Source organism: Cetorhinus maximus, chromosome 15 (genome assembly GCF_964194155.1).
Source record: "Cetorhinus maximus chromosome 15, sCetMax3.hap1.1, whole genome shotgun sequence".
NCBI classification, from domain to species: Eukaryota; Metazoa; Chordata; class Chondrichthyes; order Lamniformes; family Cetorhinidae; genus Cetorhinus; species Cetorhinus maximus.
Window position 1 is genome coordinate 100,079,010 of NC_135893.1, and position 20,239 is coordinate 100,099,248.

At 43.4% G+C, this 20,239-nt stretch overlaps 1 protein-coding gene across 5 annotated transcripts in view; it reads right to left on the reverse strand.

Moving 5' to 3' along the window:
• rhbdl1 (rhomboid, veinlet-like 1 (Drosophila)) overlaps nt 1-20,239 on the reverse strand; it is a 231,802-nt gene that overhangs the window by 68,666 nt on the left and 142,897 nt on the right. For all 5 annotated transcript variants that reach the window (XM_078559081.1, XM_078559082.1, XM_078559084.1 and 2 more), the window contains 2 exons: nt 17,751-17,899; nt 4,838-4,950 (listed from right to left, as the gene is read on the reverse strand). In XM_078559081.1, the coding sequence (XP_078415207.1) occupies nt 4,838-4,950; nt 17,751-17,899 (262 nt within the window). The remainder of the gene's footprint in view (nt 1-4,837; nt 4,951-17,750; nt 17,900-20,239) is intronic.

The following is a 20,239-nucleotide window of genomic DNA, read 5'->3' on the forward strand; positions in this document are numbered from 1 at the left end:
TTTTATACTGCATTCCCTTTCAAATAAAGGCCAACATTCCATTTGCCTTCCCTATTACCTGTTGCGCTTGTATGTTAGCTTTTTGGGTTTCATGCACAAGGACTCCCAAATCTCTCGGTGCTGCAGCCTTCTGCAGTCTTTCTGCATTTAAATAATATTCAGCTCCTCTATTCTTCCTGCCAAAGTGCATGACCTCACATTTTCCCACATTATATTCCATCTGCCAAGTTTTTGCCCACTCAATTAACCTGTCTATATCCCTCTATAGACTCCTTATGTCATTGCCTTCCCACCTATTTTTGTGTCATCCGCAAACTTGGCGATAGTACATTCGCTTCCCTCATCTAAGTCATTAATATATATTGTAAATAATTGAGGCCCCAGCACTGATCCCTGTGGCACTCCACTAGTTACAGGTTTCCATACCAAAAATGTTCCCCTTATCCCAACTCTCTGTCTTCTATTAGTTAGCCAATCCTCTATCCATGCTACTATACTATCCCCAACACCATGGGCTCTTATCTTATTAAGTAGCCTTACATGCAGTACCTCATCGAACACCTTTTGGAAATCCAAATTATATTATATCTACTGGTTCCCCTTTATCTATCCTGCTTGTTACCTCCTCAAAGAATTCTAATATATTTGTTAGGCATGAGTTCCCCTTCATGAAGCCATGCTGACTCTGCTTGATTATATTATGTATTTCTAACTGCTCTGCTATTACATCGTTTATAATAGTCTCCAACATTTTCCCAATGACAGTGTTAAGCCAACTGGCCTATAAGTTACCTGTTTTTTGTCTCCCTCCTTTTTTGAATAAGGGTGTTACATTGGCCGTTCTCCAATCCTCTGGGAATTTTCCAGAAGCTAAGGGTTCTTGGAAAATTACTACCAGTGCATCCACTATCTCTGTAGCTACTTCCTTTAATATCCTAGGATGCAACCAATCAGGTCCAGGGGACTTATCGGACTTTAGCCCCATTAGTTTTCCTAATACTTTTTCTCTGGTGATAGTTATTGTATTTATTTCCTCCCCCCCTTTTGCCCCTTGATTATTTAGTATTTTTGGAATGCTATTATTAGTATCTTCTACCATGAAGACTGAAGCAAAGTATTTATTCAACTCCTCTGCCATTTCCTGGTTCCCCATTATTATTTCCCCAGCCTCATTCTCTACGGGCCCTATGCTCACTTTGGCCTCTTTTTTTTAAATATATTTAAAGAACTCTTACTCTCTGTTTTTATATTACTTGCTAGTTTACCCTCAGAGTTTATTTTCTCCTTCTTTATTATTTTTTTGGTCATCTTTCGTTGGTTTTTAAAACTTTCCCAATCCTCTGGTTTACCACTAATCTTTGCCACATTGTATGTCTTTTTTTCTTTCAATTTGATACTATCCTTAACTTCCTTGGTTAACCATGGTTGGTTTATCCTTGAATCCTTCTTCCTCACTGGGAGATATCTTTGCTCAGAGTCATTAACTATTTTCTTAAATGCCTGCCATTGTTCATCAAACATCTTTTCTGCTAAACTCCTTTCCCAGTCCACTGCAGCCAATTCTGCCCTCATTCCATTGTAATTACCCTTATTTAAGTTTAGCACAGTTGTTTCCAACCCAAGTTTCTCACTTTCAAATTGAATGCTAAATTCTACCATATTATGATCACTGTTTCCTAGGGGATATTTACTCTGAGATCATTTATTAAACCTGCCTCATTACACATTACCAGATCCAAAATAGCCTGATCCCTGGTTGGATTCACAACATACTGTTCTAAGAAACTGTCCCAAATACACTTTTTGAACTCTTGCTCCTGGCTACCTCTGCCAATTTGATTTTCCCAATCTACATGAAGATTAAAGTCACCCATCATTAATGTACTGCCTTTTTTACATGCCCTCATTACCTCCTGATTTATTCTCTGTCCTATAGTATAGCTACTGTCAGGGGGCCTATAGACTACTCCCACCAATGTCTTCTTTCCCTTGTTATTCCTTACTTCCACCCATTTGGATTCTACATCTTCCGATCCAAGTGCCTGCTGCTACCAGGAAAGCAAGAAAAGCCATCAGCCTAGCAGTGAAATCGGATGTTTTAAAATATCTTGAGGCTGAAGAACAAGCAACCGATAGTGCTAGAGTGCTTGGACTACGCCCTATGGTGCAACAGCCAGGTTTTCCCCCTGAGCCAACATGTCTAGCATCGAGGCTCTAAATCATTCAAAGTCACCTCCACTGAAACGCTTTAGGGATGTCCTCAAAGCATCCCTGAAGAGGTAAAACATCTCCCCAACCCATCGAGTCAGAGCGAAAGCAAGTCCTCCCCGAATGCAAGGGACTGCCTAAGAAGAGAGAGAGAGACTAGTGAGTGTTATCTAATTTGAATTTTTACAGGATTTCTTTTATATTTAATGATTTCTTTTTGCAAGATATTTCAACTAGGAATGCATAGCGCTGCACACGTATGGTGCAGTATTTGAACCTGTACATTGTTCTTTTCTGGGTGGGAAATGTTCAACGGAACCTAACTTCAGCTTTAATGTTGCTTCCTATGCAAACCCATGATTTACATAGGGTGTAGGCCAGACCAGGTACGGATGGTAAGTTTCCTTCCCTAAAGGGGAACTAGATGGGTTTTTACAACAATCAACAGTGGTTTCATGGATATCATTAGACTTTTAATTCCAGATTTTTATTGAATTCAAATTCCACCATCTGCTGTGGCGGGATTCAAACTCCGGTCCCCAGAGCAATGGGTCTCTGAATTACTCATCCAGCGACAATACCACTATGCCATCGTCCCTCCACTGGAGAATCCAATGGACATTCCAGGAGAGTATATTTAATTATAACATAAGAAAATAATTGTGTGACATTCGCTGATTATCTTGTCCTCATCATCACTTGGCATAGGGTAGCTTATATGCATTTTAATGTAGTTTAAGCATTACAGGGTTGCTGCCTTTCGGATAAGATGTTAAAGTGAGCCCTTTTGCCTTCTCAGGTCGATGTAAAAGTTTCCACAGCACCACTGGAAGAAGAGCAGGGGAGTTCTTTCTGGTGTCCTGACCAATACCTATCCCTCAACCAACGCCTTAAGTGGATGATGTGGTCTTTAATCTCATTAGTGTTTGTGGGACTATATAAATTGGCCGCCATGTTTCCTGCAATAGTGACTCCCCTTTAAAAGTACTTTATCGGCCATGAAATTGTTCGGGACATCTTGAAATTGTGATAAGTGCTACACAAATACAAGTCTTTCTTTTCTCCCTATGTTTGAATTGCAAATGTAGAAAAATCAACAGCTTACCAAGGACTCTGGTCTATCTGGAACAGGACTAACAGGACAGTCTTAGTGTATATCCAGTTGGCAGGTTACCTTTTAATTACCCATTCCGCCTGAAACACCTGCTTTGTCTGTATTTTACAATAAAAGAACAGGAGTAGGCCCGGCCCATCAGCGTTCCGAGCCAGGTTGATCTATACCTTAACTCCATTTTCTTTTTTTGTCATTTTCTTTTTCTTTTCTCCATATTCCTTGGTGTCAAACACAAATCTATCTCCGTTTTGAAATTCCAACTGACCCAGCAACCACAGCCTTTTGGTGGAAAGAATTTTGATTTCCACTACCATTTGGAAGAAAAAAATCGCTTCCTGATTTGACTCCTAACTGGCATATCTCTAATTTTAAGATTATTATTTTTTTATTCTATTCTTTCATGGGATGTGGGCATCACTGGCAATTAAGGCCAGCGTTTGTGGCCCATCTCTAATTGCCCTCGAAATAAGTGGCTTGCTTGCAGTCATTTCAGAGGGCTGTTAAGAGTCAACCACATTGCTCTGGGTCAGGAGTCACATATAGGCAGGCTAGGTAAGGATGGTAGATTTTCCAGATGGGTTTTTTTTTACAACAATCAATGGTCACCATGCCTGAGACTAGCTTTATATTCCAGATTTATTAATTGAATTTAAATTCCACCAGCTGCCATGGTTGGATTTGAACCCATGTCCCCAGAGCATTAGCCTGGGCCTCAGAATTACTAACTCAGTGATATTACCACACAATACCACCTCCCTTAATTATGCCTCTTATGAAATTCTCTTGTTTGGAAGTGTTCCCAGCACACAATCTGACCCTGTCAACAAAAGAGGAATTTGATTATCTACAGTCTGTAATTATAATACGGCCTTACCTGAGTTATAGTGTAATATATACAAATTTCCAGTTCAGGATTATGATGAAATACTCACCACTCACTTGCATGGCTGCAGCCTCAACACCACTAAAGAAGCTCAAGACCTTACTGACCAAAACACTGCACTTGATCAGTGGTCCATCCCAAAACCATTATCCAACACCTCCCCTATTTCCACAGATGCACTTAGCTACAAGATGCACTGCAGTAATTCTCCATGCTTACTCTGAGAGCAACTCCCAACTTCAGAACCTGAGATGGACAAGAGCAGCAATGTCATGGGAATACCAACAGCTGCAAGTTTCCCTCCAAGTTATTGCCATTGTGATTTAGCTACATACTGCTGTTCTTTCATTATCATCGGGTTAAGATCCTGGAATTCTCTACCTAACACTTTTGTGGGAGAACCATCACTGTAAAGGACTGTGGTGATTCAAAGAGAAGAGACATCACCAACATCTTAGGTTAGCACAGGGTTGGACAATAAATGTGAGTTCGCCAACATCACCCATGTCTCAAGAACAAATAAAAAATGTTAGTCTTCCCTGAGCAATACTGTTGTGTGTATTTATACTTGTGTATATGGGTTTTACCTGAATGAAACTGTACTGTGTAGATTTACCAAAGGGTTGGCTCACCTGCTAGAACACCTGCCAGGTACAGCAGTCCAATGCGCATAATCCCATGGACCATCTCAAGTGGCACTCCAATCATCAGCTGCAAGAAAGCATTGAACCCCAATTGCTCCAACCTGTGGTAATCACAAGAGTGTGTGTTAAAGTCAAACTTATTTTTAGAGGATTTACAAACGTAAATGTTAGCCATTCAATGAGCTCAACTGACAATTATGTTTAATTTTTATTAAAGGCCCATGGTTCCATAGCTACTGCCATTTTATTAAATCACGATCCCACTGACATTCAAAATTTTTATAATGAATGGAAATCAACATATCTTTTTGAAATACAAACAATTTTTGGGCATGTCCCACAGCACTCCTTTCTTGTGGCCTCTGCATTGGGGAACTGTGAATCAGATATTGGCCCCACATTGGCCAATAATTTGATCCCCGTAACAGAGCCCGAGCTCATGTCATGCCTTAGCCTAACCTGTGGGACCAGTGCTGGCATCTGTTCTACACCAGCCCTATGCCACTCTCCCAAACTGCTAACTGGTCAATTTCACCAGTGTAGCATTGATTCTGATCGATCAATCCTGACATCAGTCATTGTCTCCTTCCCCGGCAACCAGTAGGTTGTACCCACAGCCATTTGCTTTGGGGAGGAAACAGCTTTGTTGCTCTTAAACCACTGTATTCATGAATGTGGAAGCTGGGACAGCACAGGCAGAGGCCCTGGTAGTTGCAGTGCCACTCACCAGCAACAGAAAATACCAGAGTTCGAAGTAAACATTTAGAAGGGTCTGGAATGGCGTCTCAGCGGGTCTGGGAAACCCTTAAACCACAGCAGGGACCATGCGTGGCCCAATCTGTGGTGAAAATCATAAGAGGTAGAGGCAGAAAATAGATCTTGTGGTTCTCACAAAACAATCAAAATGATATAAAGCAACAAACTTCCTTCAAAATATTGCAAGCAGTATTTGGAAGAATTAGACATGTTTTCAACAGATCAGTTTAATTGGTGGCTTGAAGCACACATTAAGTGCATAGAACAATCAAGTTGCTCAAAGGCAATGGAGTTCCAAATGGTCAATGGCCAGAGTTTGCTGGGGTGGGGCATCTCTCAGCACGTCCCATTAGTTAGACTTGTCCACGCATGCTTCGTTTTCAAACAGTTTTGCGCACAAAGTTGTTGGAAGTGCAACCTGATAATGACATGGCGAGGGCAACAGGGTATCTTGGACATTGGTGAATAATAGGACCAACAGTGTATCTCGTAACCGATGACTTATAAGGATTTAGACTATTAGGATAAATAGAGGAAGGACTGAAAAGGACGGTTAATTAGAATATATTCAATGTCAAGCGAAATAAATTGTTAAAGGACCAGTCGGCCTGGGTGAAGGAAAGTGAAGAAAAGACTTGGGCCTGAATTTTGCGCTTGTCGGGTGCGCGCGGTTGGCGGGCCCAGGAGTGGATGGGAAACCGTCCCCCAATCGTGATTGGGCCTGATCGCGACCAGTTAACGGCCAGCCAGCATGCAACGTGCCTGAGAAAGGCTCAGCACTGTCGGTGGGGGCAGGAAGAGGGTGGGCGCCAACATCACCCTGGGTGCTGGTGAGCACTTCCACTGAGCTCCCTGAAGGCAGACAGATGCCTCAGGGAGCTGCAGACCTCCAGATAATAAAAAGAAAGCACAAAAATGCTGCACAAAATGTCCATGCAGTACCAAGCACCTGAAAACATATTTCATAAAAAAAAACTGACTCAGGTATTTCTTTTTGTTTTAAATCCTAACGGAGGTTTCATCCCAGCCTTGGATGAGGTTTCATCAAAAATGTAAAGCCCACCTGGCCAACTGGCCTGTCCGTCAACCATAAGGTTGGACGGGCCACGAAAAATCGCTTACAACTGGGATGTTAATGAGCTTAATTGCTTGCTTAATTGTCGGCAGGCGCTCTTCCGATTTTGGCCTGTGCCCACCGAGCAAAATATCACGCGAGTGAGCGATGATGTCGGGACGCTCGCCGGACATCATCTCGCACGATTTTACACCCGTTGGGGTCAGGCGCCTGCGGGATGTAAAATTCTGCCCTTGCATTTATGTCGTACTTTTGCATTTATATTGTGCCTTTCGTGTCTGAGAGCACTTTTGCAGCCAATTAAGTAATTTGTTTTGAAATGGAGTTACTGTTTTAATGTAGGAAACATAAGGAAAATAAATGAGGAAAGAAAGGTTGGATTAAAAGAAAAAGAATAATGAGACAGATAGGAAAGATAACAGTTATATGAAGGAATGAAACTGATTATGGTTTATTCTGTGGGCAAGAGAGGTTCACTGGTTCTCCTTAGCAATTATTTCATCATTAAAATATACTAATACTTTAATTACTAGACAACCTTCTGTAGCCAATTTAATGGGAAACTAATGTGCAAACTTCTTGAAAGGCATGGGAGGTTAAGCACAATATGCCATTTTTGTGAAGGGAGCAGCAGAGCAATACAAATTGCCCAACAACTTGCTGTGATTTACAATTCATAGGATATCCCTTCCTCACTACAAGTTAGTAGCTGATGTGTGCATTTAATAATGGCGTGCATCATCCAGCCACTGTTATTTGTTCAATAAAAGCATGCCCAACATGTTTAGCCATACCTTTGAAAGAATAAAAACAAAAAACTGCGGATGCTGGAAATCCAAAACAAAAACAGAATTACCTGGAAAAACTCAGCAGGTCTGGCAGCATCGGCGAAGAAGAAAAGAGTTGACGTTTCGAGTCCTCATGACCCTTCAACAGAACTGAGTCAAGTTAGGAGAGGGGTGAAATATAAGCTGGTTTAAGGTGGGGGGGAGAATTTGGTGGGGGGAGAGAAGTGGTGGGGGGCGGTGGGGGGGTGTGGTTGTAGGGACAAGCAAGCAGTGATAGGAGCAGATAATCAAAAGATGTCACAGACAAAAGGATCAAAGAGGTGTTGAAGGTGGTGATATTATCTAAACGAATGTGCTAATTAAGAATGGATGGCAGGACACTCAAGGTACAGCACTAGTGGGGGTGGGGTGGAAAGACTAACAGGGCATAAAAGGTATAGATTTAAAAATAATGGAAATAGGTGGGAAAAGAAAAATCTATATAAATTATTGGAAAAAACAAAAGGAAGGGGAAAGAACAGAAAGAGGGTGGGGAAGGAAGAGGGAGTTCAAGATCTAAAGTTGTTGAATTCAATATTCAGTCCGGAAGGCTGTAAAGTGCCTAGTCGGAAGATGAGGTGCTGTTCCTCCAGTTTGCGTTGGGCTTCACTGGAACAATGCAGCAAGTCAAGGACAGACATGTGGGCAAGAGAGCAGGGTGGAGTGTTAAAATGGCAAGCGACAGGGAGGTTTGGGTCTTTCTTGCGGACAGACCGCAGGTGTTCTGCAAAGCGGTCGCCCAGTTTACGTTTGGTCTCTCCAACGTAGAGGAGACCGCAATGGGAGCAACGAATGCAGTAGACTAAGTTAGGGGAAATGCAAGTGAAATGCTGCTTCACTTGAAAGGAGTGTTTGGGCCCTTGGACGGTGAGGAGAGAGGAAGTGAAGGGGCAGGTGTTGCATCTTTTGCGTGGGCATGGGGAGTTGCTGTAGGTGGGGGTTGAGGAGTAGGGGGTGATGGAGGAGTGGACCAGGGTGTCCCGGAGGGAACGATCCCTACGGAATGCCGCCGGGGGGGTGAAGGGAAGATGTGTTTGGTGGTGGCAGTTGGTGGAAATGGCGCAGGATGATCCTTTGAATGCGGAGGCTGGTGGGGTGATAAGTGAGGATGAGGGGGACCCTATAATGTTTCTGGGAGGGAGGAGAAGGTGTGAGGACGGATGCGCGGGAGGACTCCTGCCCAAAGAAGTGAGCACGGAGATGAAGACGGCGGAAGAAGAGTTCAGCATCATGTCGAGCCTGAAATTCATTGAGATGAGGGCGTAAGGGTATGAAACTAAGTCCTTTGCTGAGCACTGAACGTTCAGCGTCAGAGAGGGGAAGGTCAGGGGGTATAGTGAGTACACGGCCAGGGCTGGGATTGGAAGATGGGGTGGGGACGGAGAGACAGGCAGGGGTGGAGGGTCCTAGATGGATGTTGGTGTCGATGAGTTGTTGGAGCTTGCGTTCCTTAGCACTTGAGAGAAAGAGAAAAAGCTTCTTGTTGAGGCGTCGGATGAGACGAAGAATAAAATGAAACTGGGGGCACGCGGAGCTTTGAGAAAGGGTGCGGTGGTGCTGCTGGAGGGAGAGGTCGAGTGTGTTCATATGGCAGCGCATGGCACTGAGTGTGGCTCTCAGAATGCGACGGGAACAGCAGTCCAAGAAACGTTTTATGTCCCAGAGATACGGTTTTCCACCCACGGTCGTAGACAGGGCCCTCAACCATGTCCGGCCCATCTCCCGCGCATCCGCCATCACGCCTTCTCCTCCCTCCCAGAAACATGATAGGGTCCCCCTTGTCCTCACTTATCACCCCACCAGCCTCCGCATTGAAAGGATCATCCTCCGCCATTTCCGCCAACTCCAGCATGATGCCACCACCAAACACATCTTCCCTTCACCCCCCCGGCGGCATTCCGTAGGGATCGTTCCCTCCGGGACACCCTGGTCCACTCCTCCATCACCCCCTACTCCTCAACCCCCAACTATGGCACCTCCCCTTGCATACACAAAAGATGCAACACCTGCCCCTTCACTTCCTCTCTCCTCACCGTCCAAGGGCCCAAACACTCCTTTCAAGTGAAGCAGCATTTCACTTGCATTTCCCCTAACTTAGTCTACTGCATTCGTTGCTCCCAATGCGGTCTCCTCTACGTTGGAGAGACCAAACGTAAACTGGGCGACCGCTTTGCAGAACACCTGCGGTCTGTCCGCAAGAAAGACCCAAACCTCCCTGTTGCTTGCCACTTTAACACTCCACCCTGCTCTCTTGCCCACATGTCTGTCCTTGGCTTGCTGCATTGTTCCAGTGAAGCCCAACGCAAACTGGAGGAACAGCACCTCATCTTCTGACTAGGCACTTTACAGCCTTCCGGACTGAATATTGAATTCAACAACTTTAGATCTTGAACTCCCTCCTCTATCCCCACCCCCTTTCCATTTCTTCCCCCTTCCTTTTGTTTTTTCCAATAATTTATATAGATTTTTCTTTTCCCACCTATTTCCATTATTTTTAAATCTATACCTTTTATGCCCTGTTAGTCTTTCCACCCCACCCCTACTAGAGCTGTACCTTGAGTGTCCTGCCATCCATTCTTAATTAGCACATTCGTTTAGATAATATCACCACCTTCAACACCTCTTTGATCCTTTTGTCTGTAACATCTTTTGATTATCTGCTCCTATCACTGCTTGCTTGTCCCTACAACCACCCCCCACCACCTCAACTTCTCTCCCCCCACACACCCCCCCACCTTAAACCAGCTTATATTTCACCCCTCTCCTAACATTACTCAGTTCTGTTGAAGGGTCATGAGGACTTGAAACGTCAACTCTTTTCTTCTCCGCCGATGCTGCCAGACCTGCTGAGTTTTTCCAGGTAATTCTGTTTTTCCTTTGAAGGAATAGTTAGTCTTATCGCTAAAAGATAATGGGAAAACAATCAGAAACTAAAATTAAAAGGACTCTTACAAAAGAGATATATAAGAAATGTAGGGCTAATATTACAGTATGATGTAAGCAGAGTATAGAAATATAGAGGAAAAGTTAAAGAAAAAATAGGAAAACTGAGAAGGGGGTTATGAAGGAAGGTTACTGGGGCACATAAAAGGATGTGCTAAAGGATTTCCCAAACACACAAAAAAGTAAATTGTTGAAGGACCAGTCAGTCTAAGTAGAGGAGTAAAAATAAATTATATGAAGGAATGGCAGAAATACTACAATTACTCTGCATATCTTATTACAGAAAGTATGCAATGGTGGAAGGTAGGACAATTGGACAGGATGCTGTAATTTAAGAAATTATAACAAAATTATTGGTGGAAATCGCAGTGGAGAAGAGACTGTTTCCACGGAGTTGAGAAGATTCTGCGGACCTTTAAAAACAACGGGCGGGATCCAGAAGCGGAAATCCCAACCCCCCATTTCCGAAAGGTCCAATTTTTGCAGGCGGGTCAGGGTGTGACTCACACAGGAGAGAAACCCAAACTAAGCAGGGCCATTTGAACTTAGCACTAAGTTCAAACAAACCCAATTTTGGTTGCTGCAAGGGCATTAACTCATGGTGTGGAGTCATGAGTTGATGGAGTAAAGACAAGCTCTCTTGAAGGGTAGACAAGGTCTGTAAAACTGTCATGATCTGAAGTTTTAAACCCTGCTCTTTATGTTTTTAAAAAACAGGTGCAGTGTCAGCGAGAGTTAAAAAAAACCCTCTGCTGGAATGCTTAATTGATAGGCGTAGGTTAGAAATAAAAGTAGCATCATGTCATGCAGTTTCAATAGAGCTCTTTGTTGACATTTCCCCAGGGGCTATTTTTATGGCATTATGAATGCTTAGCTGAGTTTCAAAAGCTACAATTATCTCAGAAGAGGGTTCTGAGTTCAGTTTGATTGACAGCTTAAAGCAGCTATGAACGGATCAATTGTCTTTTATGTGGGGTCTGAATAAAAGTTTGTTTGTTTTTAGAAGATATTAACCACTTGAGGAGATTTAAAAGCTTTGAATGAATTTTATGAATGGGAGTTTTTCACTATCAAGTGTGTAGGAGTGAGGGCTGTATTATATCATTAGAAGTTTAATTTTTTTCATATCCACATGGCTCAGGTCCATGGTAGATACTTGGTGAGTGGCTATGGAGATGACATGAAGGGTATGAGGGGTCATGGGGGTGGGTGGGGGATGAAGGGGTGTGAGGAGCAGGAGCTAGAAGGGCTAATAGCTTCAAAACAACGTGAACAAAGTCCCAGAGAATTGAGGTGGACCTTTCAACCAGCCCGCCTCAGCGCTCACTCACCCCCATGCTCTGCTTCTGGGGTCGGTGGGCCTGACTCTATACTTCAGCAACCCCCTGGTGTAATAATCACGCATGTCAGGGTACTTTTTACTGAGGCAGGTCTGGCGAGTTGGGAAATTTCCCAACTCGAGCTACCCACCTCGGTGGCAAAATCCAGCCCTGGATCCCAATGGTATGCATGGTAAAATTCTGAAGGAAATCTTTCCTATGTCCTTTCACATGGAATTTTTGCCAAGGACTGGAGACTTTCCAATGTAACACCTCAATTCAAAAAGAGAAATATAGACAAATTGGATAATTATAAACCAGCCAATTTAACATCAGTTAAAGGCAAACTTCAAAAGGATTAATAGGATTAAATTAATACTCAATTAGAAACACATGGATTAATTAAGGAGAGGAACATAAATTTGTTAAAGGCATGTCATGTCTGACAAATTTAATGGAGTTCTTTGATGAAAAGCAGGTTATTGATAAAGGAAATATGTATATAGATTTTCAAATGGCTTTTGATAAGTTAATTGCTAAAATTAAAATCTACAGTAGTAAAGGGAATTTGACAACATGGCTGGGAAATTGACTCAAGGACCGCCAACTGACAACTGTCATTAACAATTTGACTGATGGGATGTTAACAGTGGTGTAGGGGTCACAGTCAATATACATAAATGAAACGAGCTTGGGTACAGACAGTACAAGAGCAACATTTGTAGAGGATGCTCAAATAGATAGCGTGACTAATTGTGCAGAGGACCCGAAGAATTTTAGCAGGAAAAAGGCAAGTGTGTCGATTAGGCAGGTCAATGGCGAAGGAAGGTTCTTGCATTTTTATGGCAGGTCAGGACAAAGTCATGGAGGTCCTGAATGCTGGGTTCATCTCAGCATACAGGTAGTCCAGTATTAGAGAGGGGAAGGCACAGGAAATTCCCAGCATAGGGGCCAGCTTTAGGCAGGACATTAAGGATATAGAGAGGGCAGAGAAAATATTTATGGGGATGATAGAGAAGACATTTATTAAATGATACCAGGGCCCAGATTTTCACCACATGGACAGTCTCTCAATCGTGGCGAAAATGGCCAAAGAGACCGGAAATCGTAAGTTCTGCCCCCGAACACGGCAATTCCCATTTTTGCATGGCGGGAATGGGGGCCGGATGTGTTTCGCGCATGCACGTTTTACTGAGGCAGCTGGTCATTTAAATCATCAGCTGCTTCCATTGAAGTGGGATTTTGGTAGCCTTGGATTGTGAAACATGAAGTGTGCAGATTAGACCTGGTGAGAACAGGTCTGAATTTTGTGGATTTGTTTGGTTAGTCAGGGTATCCCATTGGAGAGGTAAGGTACCCCTTTGGATCTGGTCCCGGGACACCTTTGGGGAAGATAAGGTGCCCTTCGGTGGAGATAAGGTGCACAATGGGGTAGGTCAGGTGTTCTTTGGAATTGTTTAAAGCAGGTATAAATATGCATAAAAAGTGCATAAACACGTTACTGTCAAGCTCATTTGAACTCTCAAAAGACCTGTCAAAATCAACTGTCAAAACTGTCAAAAGTGCCTGTCAAAGAGACCTGTCAAAAGTATCAAGAGGAACTGTTAAAAGCATCTGTGAAAAGGCATCTGTCAAGCTGTCAAGGCATTTAAAAGCCATGCCCTTTAAATCTTTGGAAAAAAAAATGTCTGGGGTTTTAAAAATATGTGATTGCTTACTCTTTCACGCTGTCTGTTGACATAAACCCGAGGGCTTCCCTTACTGGAGTAGTGCTGCATGACTGATTTCACAACCATCCATTTTCATAGTAGGGTGTCTGCCATTTCACAGTTTGATTGATAGGCATAAGTGCTTATAGACGCTTTGAGGTGGGACTATAAATTCCAATGCTTGTTGTTCTAAGCGATTGTGCACTTGAATGAAATGTTTGTTGTTATAAAGTTTTATTTTATTTAAGGAATGTAAATGTAGTAAATGGGCTTTTATGAATGAGAGTGTTTTTTTTCAGTATAGTGAAGTCTTCAATAGACACTTGGAACTTTATTTTACAGAACTTTATTTTATCTCATCTCTGCATGGATCGCCCACAGTGAATACTAGGTGAGTTGGCATGGTAGGTGTAAGGGCAAAGGGTAGTGGATGGGAGGCATGGCATGGATTGAGTTGACACTAAGTTGACATAGAGGCTATAAAGGGCCAAGTGGGGTGGGTTTAGGGGCATAGGTTGGCATGGAGGGTATGAGGGACCATGGGGGGGGTCGGGTGGAGGGGCATAAGTTGGCATGGAAGGCATGAGGAGTTATGGAGGTGAGTGAGGGCATGAGGTTGCACATGTTGGCATGGATGGGGTACAGGGAGTGTGTGACGGGTGTGGGTGAGGGCTGGAGGGATGTTTCATGCTTTATTATTTATTTTTAAATTTTGGACATAGTGCTGGATCCCCAGAGCAGGCCTTCTGTCCATCCCACCTCAGCACCAGGCAGCCTCCGCAGTTCTTCCGGGGTCGCCCATCCTGACTTCTAATCCAGCCCCCTGCAGACTGAAAATCCGACGTCCGGGCAACCGTTTTTAAAGGTCAGGTTCGAGGGAGCTGGAATTCTCCCGACTCTGCACACCCGACCCAGGAGTGGAAATCCAGGCCTAGGTCTAACAGGCTTTAGTTATAAGGAGACACTATAAAAACTGAGATGTTTTTCATATCAACAGAGAGGGAATCTGATATAAGTGTTCGAATTTACGTGGCATTTTGATTGGTTTAATAAGGAAAAACTATTTTAATTGGTTGGTCAGTCAGGGTGTAAGGGGGTCATAATTAAAACTCATCACTGAAAAGAATGAAGTGAAAGGTTGGAAGAAATTTTGCAGCAGGCTGTTAGGATTTGATACGTGCTCACAGAAGCAATGGTGGAAACAGAGTCCATTATAGTTTTTAAAATGGAAGTAGATTAAAAAAATTGGATTTTTAAAAAATGGTACGGGAAAGCGTTAAGAGAACTATTTGAATGGAAACTCGTGAGAGAGGGAACCAAAAGACGAAAAGAAGCTGAATCTCAGATTGTGATCTGATCAAATCCCTTATTCCTGTGGAGCTGATTTATATATTCAGTGTGGTTTGCTAAAGACCTCCCAACACTTTTGTAGGCACATTAATTATAAATCTTTTTCAACAGTTCCTCAGCCAGCAGACTTGGAATGCATTGGTATCAAACCTGGCCTGAGTTGGGATCGTGATGAGGGTGGAGGTGCCTGGGTAAGGAGGAAGTGGTGGGGTAGGGGTAGGGGTAGGGGAATCCTTCCTCCTGATCAGTGTCCCATGATGGCTATAGTCAGATTTGGGCTTGCATGTGTTGAATAATCAGTCTACTATCCAGTCCACGTGAAGAATGGTGACTTGACTATAGATGCAGGGAGGATCGTACCGCAGCATAAGTCACTGCATTCTGCATATGACAGGAGAAAAGTGGACAAACCAAATTCACCAGAACTGCCAAGCGGTCCAAATTTTTTATAGACTGAGATATCTGTACTGCTTCTTCTTATTGGCATGCTGCGGTTGGCAAGAGGTTAGGTTTTCTTCTACAGTAATATAATGATATTACTGGGCAGATATCATTGGGCAGAATCTTGTGCCCTCCCCCATGGTGAGTTTGGTGGCAGGGTAGCATTTAATCAGGCAGGAGGGTGGCAGATGGGCGCCCGGTCACCTTCCCGTCTTCACCTTGTGGATGGTCTTCCCACCTCGCTGCCAATTCAGACCCTCAGCTGGGCAATTAATGCCCACTTAAGGGCCTCATCCCACTGCTGCTGGTATTAACCCACTGGTGGGCAGGGGACTCACCATTGCAGGGAGCACAACATGCAAACCCTGGCATGATTGCTTGCAGGTTCCTGGTGGAGGGTGGGGGGAAGTACAGGACAGGGTGGGGGTGGTGGTGGGAGTGGGGTCCTTCATTCAAAAGCCCTCAATGCCAGATCAAGGAACCCAGCATCAGGAAGGGTGGGGGGGTGATGGTGGGAGGGCCCGCTGAGAGACACCGACCTGCCCTTGCTGCCAATCCCCCTCACTTCTACCCCCACCCCACGACTCCCGCCCCGCCTTCACTCAGCTACGCCTCCAAAGACACGGAGCTCCAGCCCCCAGTACAACGTAAGCATCCCTGCTCCTCTTGGCCCATGAGGGAACTTAAAGAATATGTTTTTGATCTTAATTTGCAAGGCCTGGCTTGGTCCTGGCTGCTAATCGCAACAGGTTTGACCATAACAAGGAAATTGCTACTGCTCCCCTGCTCTGGCCATAATTAAAAATGGTAGATTGGATCCAGATGTCATCATTTGCATGTTTAAAGAGCACCACACCAGCCAGTGACATTTGTCCTTGCCAATCGCAATCTAAAAGTATGAAGGATATTCTTATTTACATACGGCATAAATTTTACAAACAAGTACTCCAGTGTCAAGGCCAATATGGTGAGGGTACAGATCAAGGAATCTGCACAACAAAACTCGCCCAAGTTAAAGGGTGAACAATCATGTGGCCTCTGCAGCCATCCGTGTCCCTTCAGATTTATAATGTCAGCTCTTTGAAATAAACATAATCTCCAAGCAGGATATCTGGCATATTGTGAAAGCTGCAGAGCAAATTGAATACTCAGTGTGTTATGGCTGTTCAGTTTCCGTGTACAAGGTAATTGTTTGAAAGTAGATACAGAGCACGTTTGGAAGTATTTCTCCCCTGAGATCAAAGATATATTTCCAATGGAACTATAACGCTGATGCATCATGATGCTGTTCCAGCCCAACTACTGCCAGTAAGAAGGATTTTCAATTACCAACTGTTAAAGTAATCGATCATTACCTGAACCTTACAGTAACACAGTCAGGATGTTATTGGACTGCAAATATTTCTGTACGTGTGATACAGGCTCATCGTGAACAGTTCCTGAGGTTTTTCACCCCACGTAAACACTGTTTATTTATCTCGCATATATTGTCTCTTCCTTACCCATATACTAGTCCTCTGTAAACTCCACACTATTTATTCATTCCACTCCCCCTCTCCATTTCTCACACGTAAAGGGGAAGAAATTCACTTCACTGTTGCACATTCTATGGCTGGTAAAACGAGTCTCTGAATTCTGTGTAGTAATCTCTCCTGACATGGATTGGAAATACTCCCAAACTCCACACTGAGCCGGGTGGGTTTTACTCACTTGAAATGGTAGCCCAGCTTGAAAAGGTGGAATATATGTCAACATGGATCCTATGCCTACTTGGGGACCTTTATCCCATATTTAACTTCCTAAGTGCCACAGAACCTTAGGCAGGAGGGAGGCTGTACCAGCATTACTTAATCTCAGCTGTAGTTATACCATTTTAGCCCTTCAGGTGAGTTTTTTCACCTATTTCTGACTATGTTGGCTGACGTAGAGGAATACAAAATATATCGTGAGCTACCTCTGCTATGGGGCTTTTGCACTAACTTTCTCTGGCAACACGGACTGTTCAAACTGCCATTGTGGCCATAGGAGAAAAGGCAGTAAGAGTGGAGTGTCCTATAGCTGCTGGGAGAAATAGTCAGGGAATGGGAGGGTGCCCACATGCATTTTCAGGACCAGAATATTGTCTTTCCAATTAAGTGAGAAGCAGAATGTCCAGCAGTTCTGCTTCACCAGGGAAGCTGTGACCGGGCTTATTTTCATTGACTCAGTGAAAAAGGGGGGAGAGAGAGAGAGATTTGATGCGAGCTGCCAAGTCACTTTCATCTGTGTTACACTATCACAAAGTCAAGATCTACCCCTTATCGTCTGGCCATTTGCGGTTTCCGATGGAATTGCAGTCGATTTTCTAGTGTTCCAACATTCTTTAAATAAAATTCTTTAACTGTAGGTGTGAATGCCATTCCTCTGGCTACCATGTTAAGCAGGGTTTTGGTGTTTGTGCATGGTTCGATCAAGACACAAATCAAAATCTGTCCAACCTACCCAGCATGCATAAACATATAGGTGAAGAACCTCCAAACGTGAGCCCTATATCCAGGATGATAGACCAGGGGACTCTTCATGTAGTCCGGGTGATAGGTTTGTAAAACCCATTTATTTAGCATGGCTCCATAGCAGATAAATATAACAATCTGAAAGAGAAATGTCATTAAAAAATTTAGCGTTCAATTTACTCCATCTGTTCACACAGAAAGCCTCAACAAGTTAAACCAGCAGCTAGCAAAACCCTGGTAAAAAGAGGAATGATAAATTGCTAAGAGTGGGACAGTAACTTCATAAAAATAAATTGAAACAAATTCTTTGAAAAAATATTATCGTATCTCTAGGCTGTTTTTCTTTGGGAGTTACTTTATATATTTACATTTTTCTTCATGCCATATTCCACTGTCTGGAAAAAAGGAGATTTGCTCCCAGGCTTCATCCATTGCTTATTTTGTAAACTGAACCTTCCGTAGAATGCTACCCAAAATGGACCTATTACAATGAAATACTCATGGGCTCAACTAGAAATTGCCTGCCTGCTCAGATACAATGATAAAGAACAGGGACTTCTTCCTATGTCTCGGTCAACATTCCTACCTCAACCACCAATGCTAGAAACAGCTTAATTAGTAATCCATCTCATTTGCTGTTCATGGAATCTTGCTGTCCACACACTGGCTGCCACATTCCCCTATAAAAACAGTGGGAGTCATTTTGACATTGGGTGATAATATAAAATGGGCAACGTCAGCTTGGCCGCCTATTCAATGCAAATGAAAATCAAGAGAGTTGTACAATGGTCAGCTGAATCGCTATCAGCCATTTCACACTTCAACACAAACTCACAATTAATTGTGGTTACTTACTGCACATTTCAGAAGAAATCCATTGGTTGCAAAATATTCTGGGATGTCCTGATGAGGGCTTCTGAAAACCTCATCCATGCCTTTGTTACCTCTGGACTTGACTATTTTAACGCCTGCTGTCTTCCCACATTCCACACTAAGAAAACATGAGATCAGCCAAAGCTCTGCTGCTGTTGTCTTAACATGCGCCAATCCTGTTCACCCATCACTCTTGTGTCAACTGACCTACACTGGCTAAATAAACAATGCCTTGATCTTAAAATTCTCATCCTCATTTTAAAATCCTTCCATGGCCTCACCCCTCACTATCTCTGCATTCTTCTCCAGGCCTACAGGCCTCCAGCACTCCTCCAACTCTGATCTCTTGAGCACACCGATTTTAATCACGCCACAACTGGCAACCATGCCTTCAGCTGCCGAGGCCCTAAACTCTGGAATTTCCTCCCTAAACTTCTCTGCCTCTCTTCCTTTCTTTCCTCCTTTAAGAACCTCCTTGAAACCTACTTCTTTGACTAAGCTCTTGGTCATCTGCGTTTTTATGACTCGGTGCCAAATTTTCACAGAATCACAGAATCTCACAGTGCAGAAGAGGCCCTTCGGCCCATCAAGTTTGCACCGACACATGAGAAACACCTGACCTACCTACCTAATCCCATTTACCAGCACTTGGCCCATAGCCTTGAATGTTATGATGTGCCAAGTGCTCATCCAGGTACTTTTTAAAGGATGTGAGGCAACCTGCCTCCACCACCCTCCCAGGCAGTGCATTCCAGACCGTCACCACCCTCTGGGTAAAAAAGTTTTTCCTCACATCCCCCCTAAACCTCCTGCCCCTCACCTTGAACTTATGTCCCCTCGTGACTGACCCTTCAACTAAGGGGAACAGCTGCTCCCTATCCACCCTGTCCATGCCCCTCAATCTTGTACACCTCGATCAGGTCGCCCCTCAGTCTTCTCTGCTCCAACGAAAGGAACCCAAGTCTATCCAACCTCTCTTCATAACTTAAATGTTTCATCCCAGGCAACATCCTGGTGAATCTCCTCTGCACCCGCTCCAGTGCAATCACATCCTGCCTATAATGTGGCGACCAGAACTGCACACAGTACTCCAGCTGTGGCCTCACCAATGTTCTATACAGCTCTAACATGGTCTCCTTACTTTTGTAATCTATGCCTCGATTGATAAAGGCGAGTGTTTGGTAACACTCCTGTGAAGTGCCTTGGGATGTTTTACTACATTAAAGGTGTAATAAATACAAGTTGTTGTTGCTGTTGATGAAGTGCTTTATATTTCTTTCCTTACTCTTGCGCCTACTCACATTGTTACAGAAAATCATTGTCAGAAAAGAAACTGCATTATAGTTTCATTTATCCTGTTTTAGATCGGTAGTTAATTTAGTAGGCAAATAATTTCAATAAAATATTGGCTAAATTATAGTCAGTGAGGTCAATTCAACAAAATGCAACCAAAACAATGCAACTTATAAATTAAGGATTAAAGCATTTTTGATTGAATTTCCTGTGAATCACTTTTGTGCCATTCAAATTTCAGGGTTCGAGGTTTTGGAAAGTTCATAGTGGCTGAACGTTGTTTTCTTCCTACACATTTGCCTCTTTAAATGA